This window comes from Elephas maximus, chromosome 1 (genome assembly GCF_024166365.1).
Source record: "Elephas maximus indicus isolate mEleMax1 chromosome 1, mEleMax1 primary haplotype, whole genome shotgun sequence".
NCBI classification, from domain to species: Eukaryota; Metazoa; Chordata; class Mammalia; order Proboscidea; family Elephantidae; genus Elephas; species Elephas maximus.
Window position 1 is genome coordinate 163,628,197 of NC_064819.1, and position 7,561 is coordinate 163,635,757.

Here is a 7,561-nt window from a genome sequence, read left to right on the forward strand (position 1 = left end):
GAGGAGGCAGCTCTGCGCCAATCAGTGGCGTCGGCCTGGGAGGTTGCTAGCGGTATCCACGTAAATCAAAGGGCGCGGAGCCAATGGGAGGGGGCGGAGGGGGCGGGGCCCAGGCGCGTGCCGCTGCGAGCCAGAGCTGCCAAGAGAGCGGGAGAAAGCTAGAGAGAGCCGGGAGAGGGGGGAGCGCGGAGCGAGTCAGAGTGAGCGAGAGCGAGAAGGAGGGAGAGGAGGAGAAAGAGAGCGAGAGCGAGGGCGGGCGGCAGGAGGCGGCGGCGGCAGCAGCAGCAATAGCAGGAGCAGCAACAGAAGGCGTCGGAGCGGGCGTCGGAGCTGCCCGCTGGGGGGGAAGAGAGAGAGCGGAGAGAGAAAGAGAGCGAGCGAGGAGAGGGAGCCCGAGGCGAAAAAGTAACTGTCAAATGCACGGCTCCTTTAACCGGCGCGCTCAGTCCGGCTCCGAGAGTCATGGCGACCGCAGCGTCTAACCACTACAGCTTGCTCACCTCCAGCGCCTCCATCGTGCACGCCGAGCCGCCAGGAGGCATGCAGCAGGGCGCGGGGGGTTACCGCGAGGCGCAGAGCCTGGTGCAGGGCGACTACGGCGCGCTGCAGAGCAACGGGCACCCGCTCAGCCACGCTCACCAGTGGATCACCGCGCTGTCCCACGGCGGCGGCGGCGGCGGCGGGGGCGGCGGCGGCGGGGGCGGCGGCGGGGGCGGCGGCGGCGGCGACGGCTCCCCGTGGTCCACCAGCCCCCTGGGCCAGCCGGACATCAAGCCCTCGGTGGTCGTGCAGCAGGGCGGCCGCGGCGACGAGCTGCACGGGCCAGGCGCCCTGCAGCAGCAGCACCAGCAGCAGCAACAGCAGCAGCAGCAGCAGCAACAGCAGCAGCAGCAACAGCAGCAGCAGCGGCCGCCGCATCTGGTGCACCACGCCGCCAACCACCACCCGGGGCCCGGGGCATGGCGGAGCGCGGCGGCTGCAGCGCACCTCCCGCCCTCCATGGGAGCGTCCAACGGCGGTTTGCTCTACTCGCAGCCCAGCTTCACCGTGAACGGTATGCTGGGCGCCGGCGGGCAGCCGGCCGGGCTGCACCACCACGGCCTGCGGGACGCACACGACGAGCCGCACCACGCCGACCACCACCCGCACCCGCATTCGCACCCGCACCAGCAGCCGCCGCCGCCGCCGCCCCCGCAGGGCCCACCTGGCCACCCCGGCGCGCACCACGACCCGCACTCGGACGAGGACACGCCGACCTCGGACGACCTGGAGCAGTTCGCCAAGCAGTTCAAGCAGCGCCGGATCAAACTGGGATTTACCCAAGCAGACGTGGGGCTGGCGCTGGGCACCCTGTACGGCAACGTGTTCTCGCAGACCACCATCTGCAGGTTTGAGGCCCTGCAGCTGAGCTTCAAGAACATGTGCAAGCTGAAGCCTTTGTTGAACAAGTGGTTGGAGGAGGCGGACTCGTCCTCGGGCAGCCCCACGAGCATAGACAAGATCGCAGCGCAGGGGCGCAAGCGGAAAAAGCGGACCTCCATCGAGGTGAGCGTCAAGGGGGCTCTGGAGAGCCATTTCCTCAAATGCCCCAAGCCCTCGGCCCAGGAGATCACCTCCCTTGCGGACAGCTTACAGCTGGAGAAGGAGGTGGTGAGAGTTTGGTTTTGTAACAGGAGACAGAAAGAGAAAAGGATGACCCCTCCTGGAGGGACTCTGCCGGGCGCCGAGGATGTGTACGGGGGGAGTAGGGACACGCCACCACACCACGGGGTGCAGACGCCCGTCCAGTGAACTCGAGCGGGGGGAGGGGCAGAGCGCGAGGCTCCCCCTCCCCTTCGGTCCATGCCCCCTTCCTGGCCCCCTTGTTCCTCTCTAACTTCTGTTCTTTTATTTTTAATTATTATTTTCCCGTCCCTTAAAAAAAAAAAAAAAGGAAAAAGAAAGTAACTAAGGCACTGGACTATCCTTTAAATGGTAGCAGGTGTAATGATGTGTTTTGACCTTTACAGGCGAGTACCCAGGCAGTGGAGTGGATTGTCTCATAGAGCGAGTGAAGAGAGCGTGTGTTAGATAGAGAGATGGCAAGCACTGAGATAAATACCTGGCAAAACTAAATAAATTACCAAAAAGAAAAAAAAAATCCACCAAACCGCGATAAACACAAAATGCAGCTTCCTGATGCTCTGAGTTGGCACATGCTGCTGTGTTTGTTTAATGTGTATCCCCATCAGGAGAGAGGAAAAAATACACACATTCTTTGGTGTAGGCAAAATTTAACCACATAAATTTGCACTGCAAGAAAATTGAAGTTTACATGTACAAATTCATGGACATATTTTTCTCTTCCTCCCCACCGTTAATTTTGAAATAGCCTTTTGTTTTTTGTTTTGATTTGTTTTGTTGTTCTACTCAGCGACAGAGTTGAAGCCAGCTCTTGGCCGCTGTCCATTCCTAATGTTCTTGTGCAGCCCCTTGTTCTTCTTACTGTTTGTGAACTTTGGTTACCTTCAGAGTCCCCCCTCCTTACATTGGTGTAACGTTTGTTTGCTCCTTTTACCAAAGCAAAACGATTGGCTTCATGCAAAATAAATAATTTTCTGCTTTCAAGAAATGTGCCTGGTCTACCCGCTTTTTCCCAGGGAAGAATCCAGTTTGGAATAGAAAAATGAGTCAAACACTGTTTGTTACCAGCCACAAAGTAAACTTCATTTTCAGGCAGTGTTTTTGGGGGAGGGGGCAAAAGGAAAAGTCGATAGAGTGACTGTTCGGTTTTATCAGGCGGGCCCATTGTGAAAGAGCTGGAAGGAGATGTGGAGGTTAAATATACTTCCAGAGTTGTCCAACAGAAAGAAAGCGGCACTTTGAAGAAAACTAGGGAAATATGTATCTTCAGACACCCCTGTATAGTTCTCTGCCTTCAGTTTTAATAATTTAATTATGAAGAATTATTTGTGCTGACAGAGCAGTTAAACTTTGTTCTTCTAGTAGTTGTTTGTTTTTTAAAACATAAAGAAAATAACCCAGGAATTTAATGGTGTATGCATAGACTGTTTTCTTAGCACACAAATACCCACATGCATACATAGAATATCTCCACTTAGTAGACTGGTTTTGTCTTCACTAACTCATTTGTTTTTCAAATAATATCTAGGGGCACTCACCCTCTTCTCCTATAATTTATTGTAGAAAATACCAGTTTGACGTGGACAGCTTTTTTTTCTCCCTTCTTTCACTAGGGGAGCCAAATGAAGTGGAAAAAAAAAACTGTTATTTTCAATTTTTTCCCCTTTGTTAATAGTTTTAAGTGCATTTTTTTTAACTTATCTTCATGGAAAACGGTTAACTCCTAAAACAAAAGACTACTTGGGAGTCTAGTGAAAAAAAAATAAACCTTGTAACTATTGAGAATAAATAACCATTTAAACTGTGATCAGTTAAAATTTTAAAAATAATCAGCACAAAACGGCGCTAAAAGGGAAAACACTTTTTATTAATCTTAAAAGTTTAGGGCTTTCTTTGTGGCTAGGTATTTGACACATTTTTATTTTTTTAAAAATTATGTTCTTATTACCATAAAATTATGATTCCGCATCGGATTAGCATTGCACTTAGTAGTTAGGGTTTTAGGAAATATGCTTCATATTGTCTTTTCAAACACCTGTGATTGTTTCATTTTCAATGATTTTGCAAGATAAATGGTGACTTATAATGGGCATATTTATTTGCCTTTATTTCATTTCCCCCAACGAATGTCACAAGGAGATAGATGGGCACGGAGCTGCTTCGGGGTGCATCATGCTGTTTGTTCCTGAGACGTGGGGAACTGGCCCTTAGAAGCAATCCAGAGCAGGGCAAATAGCCAATGGTAAAGGGAGGAAATGAATTTTCAGATACTTATTACCAAGTGGGTAAGGTCAGAAGCTGGAGTTCAGGGGATGTTGTCTATAGCTCCTCTAACTCTCATAGGTTTACTAAGGTGAAAGTTACCACTGAACCTTACCACTATGTATATATGTTTAATATCTGTCTTTTGAAATGCAGAAATAGTTTAAATGTTTCTTTGTCTATTTTTTTTTTAATGCTACCCAGGGAAATATTTTCATATCATTTTTAAGTGGCCTGCCTCAATGTATATTTATTTCTTTTAAAGCAAACAGGTTCTGGAAACTGTTTTTCTGTAGCTTTACATAAGTAGGTGAGCAAAATCTATATGGGATGTAATTTTTTTTGTTCAGTCTCTTTAAAAATACTTTGTTTCGGTATATTTGGTTGTGCTTGTGGGGAAAAATAAAAACGCAGAGATCCTTATATATTTATGTTAAAGTAATATTTTATTATCTACATAAAACAGAAATGCACAATACCTTCATAGTTTGTTCTAATTATTGAAATATCTTTATTTTATTTTTAAAGATAGTGCCAAGTTTTAAAGGGGGAAAAAACCTAGATCTTATACTGAGTTGATTTATGTGTAAAACAGTTCCCTTCCTTTATACTTCATGAAGTTTTGGAATAAATTTTATGCATATACTGCCAGGTTTCATGTTTATAAATGTCAGAGGCTTTTTTTTTTTTAACGGATACTACTTTTCTGATTCACTTTTCTTTGCAAAAACTGTCATCCCCCAAACCTTTCAGTCACTATGCCTGTAGCATTCATGGTCATTGGGTTTGAGCTTCAGTTCATTTGCCATTTCATCATCTGACAAAGGGATGTTTGTCTCCCTTAAAATATGTAAATATCTCTGCATCCTCTTTCCAGGTTAGCTTAACCTTATCAAAAGTGCTTTTTGGAGAGCACCAATAGAACAAGGTGGACTTTAATCTCTACCCACATGTCCTCACATAATTTGGGATCTGCAGAAAGGCAGGGTTTAGTTAAGGGGATTATGCCTTTTAATAATTAACAAATATCTTTCAACAAAAGAATAACCCTCACAATATGCAATAAATATGTGTATTTACTATTGACCAGATATAAGTTCTATATGTTAAAAAAAATTGATTTAGCAATGGTTTATATGATAGTGTCTATTTCTCAAACAGACTCTAAGACAAGAAGAGGAAGAAAAAAAAGAATATATAGAAGATACCCAAGCCCCTAATGCTAACAACAGATTGTTTCAGGAACTCTTATATGGAGCACTACACTTACCAAAATCAGTTTTAAGGATAGAGAGAAAACCAAGCAGTGCTGGGTTACCTTACAAGTTTGCTGATGTATTTAACGTCTTCCTTGGAACATTGGTTTAATAAGTATAAATGTCTATTTTGAAAGGTAGTTTCTAGGCTTATTACATCTGATGATCTTTTCTAACTCCTTGTCAATATTACAAGGGTCCCAAACAGATTCAGCCAAATGATCTTATCAATAGTCTGGACAAGAAGTGACAGAAAGAAGGAGTGTTTTGTGGCCGCAGACATGCTGATGGCTAAAATGTTTAAGTGGGGTATAGATTTGAGTACTGGGTCAATATCCTCCTCCATCCTAGGCAGAAAACAAGCAGCATCTGCCCTCTGCAGGGCATTTTAGTGGACCTTGAGAAGGCGTTTTTGTTCTTAGCCACAGTGGCTACTGACTGAAAACCACCACATGTTAAACAGACATGCACTGGTTTTGACCCATGCTTGCTTTTCAGATCCTAGGGCTACTCAGGCAGTTTTGACACCAGTTTGGGGAATGTATTACACAGTAAGGTGCAAAACTCCATCACTGCCACTGGGAGAAATTTGTCTTCCCTTAGATATTGGGTAGCCACAACAACAAACCGTTTCTTTCCCCTAAAGATAAAAATGCAGACTATGGCCGTCCTGAAAGAGCTCCTGTTTCCTCCAAATATGTCACTTTTTAAGTTTACCATGTAAGATGGAAGACGAATGACCATTTGAGAAAGAGTTATGTGAAGGTCAGATGTAGAGAATGGTCACAAATAATATTTGGCACTTTTAAACACACTCGGTTCCCACGAAGTACTGCTTTATATTTCAGATGGCAACAACAAAATCGCTCTTCTCTTCTCCTCCCCTTCCTGATCCTGCCAGTGGAAGCTGCACACTGGTTGGCAAAATTTTCTGGCAAAATGGCTGTGATAAACACACTCATCTTCCTATCTTTTGATTTCTGCAAAAACAACTAAGAAAGAAATTCAACAGCAATACTGGGGAGAAAATGGCATTTGGGTGCATTGGTCCCTGTGCATGTGTGTCTGTGAGGTGTGTTCATTTGCCTGAGCACAGAAGCAGCTTGAGTAGCACTGGGAAGGTGGGGGAGAGACATTATCTTTTCCTTATTGGTCTCTGTGATATTTTTTGTTGATTTTTCATCATTTCAGAGAACTCTGTTCTAGAGACTATTGAATTCTTAGACAAGTATATTAAAGAATGAGGTACAGAATGGATTTTGTACAGAAAAAGAAAGAAGGGTGGTAAAGTGATGAAGGTCAAAGGTAAAAGTGTTTCATTGGGTCTGCTTGCATATTTCAGTGAGCAAGGCAAAGGGAACAATGTTTATTGAAAATGAAAGAAAAAGATGCATTTTGTCGTACTATGAATCTTGACAACATGGCTTAATGGGATGTACAGTTAAGTTTTATATATTCTCCCTATTCAAGAACGTTTACTTTTTTCATTGAGGCATAGTCTCTAACAGGAAGAGAATGGTGGTAGGGGAGAACCAGGGCTCCTGATACCTACTTCCTCCACTCCTTTCAGGACAGGAAACAATCCAAAAGTTGCAGGGGCCTGCCACCCAGCTAGCAAATCATGGAATGAACTAGCTTACATTTGCAGAATTCTGGTCAAGGTTACTTCAAAGCCCCCTTATCTAAAGGTGGGCTATAGGAAAGCCAGAAAATGGCTTTTTAGTTTTCTTTAAGGCTTTGCTTGGTTATGGAGATAAAAAACAAACTGAATATTTTAACACTGTTCTAGTGTTTAGTGGGAAGCTAGGACATTTTTTTCCTCATTTTTTTTTAAGTTGATTAACTTTGTCATGTAGTACTTTATCTGTACCCTAACAACAACTCTGCTTGGCTTAGCTGTTAGAGATTTTAGAAACAATATCATATTCCATCAAAACAACCCTGGCTTCTCTTATTTGTTCCTAGAATTCTGGTTGTTGATGACATTAAGATGTGTTCTTTCTTTTTTAATGTCTGAAATGTTATTTAATATACCAGTAAAAGTGCTTCTGTATCTTAAAGTTTATTCTTACCACACTTTCTGAGTTTTTACAGCTCTTTGTCTGGGATTTGGAAAAAAACAAAACTTTCATATGCGGTTCATGCCTGAAGATCCTGGGCTCTGGAATAGTCTGTAGCTGGTGGCAAACAGCTCTCTGCTCTCAGAATGGGAAAGCTGCCATCTAGAAAAGAGAAGGCAATAAATGCCCCACAAAGATGCACTTGTCACTGATTCTAGAAAAACAAGGAAACATTAGGACCCCATCTGAGCAATATAGAGAGGATTTTAATTGTTACATACCAGTATATGATTAACTCTGGATGTGCGAAGAACGGCCGTAGGGAACCTCGCTGTGGAGTAAATTTGAATTTGCGTCCTT

At 44.6% G+C, this 7,561-nt stretch overlaps 1 protein-coding gene across 1 annotated transcript; it reads left to right on the forward strand.

Annotated features, from left to right (window-relative positions):
- The first annotated feature begins 290 nt into the window (after positions 1 to 290).
- On the forward strand, positions 291 to 2,261 carry POU3F2 (POU class 3 homeobox 2). Its single transcript, XM_049875483.1, has one exon. The coding sequence runs from the start codon at positions 463 to 465 to the stop codon at positions 1,789 to 1,791; it is 1,329 nt and encodes a 442-aa protein (XP_049731440.1). The 5' UTR covers positions 291 to 462; the 3' UTR covers positions 1,792 to 2,261.
- Positions 2,262 to 7,561: the final 5,300 nt, after the last annotated feature.

Coding starts and splice junctions, on each gene's coding strand:
- POU3F2 (XM_049875483.1), top strand. CDS start 463: ATGGCGACCGCAGCGTCTAACCACTACAGCTTGCTCACCTCCAGCGCC.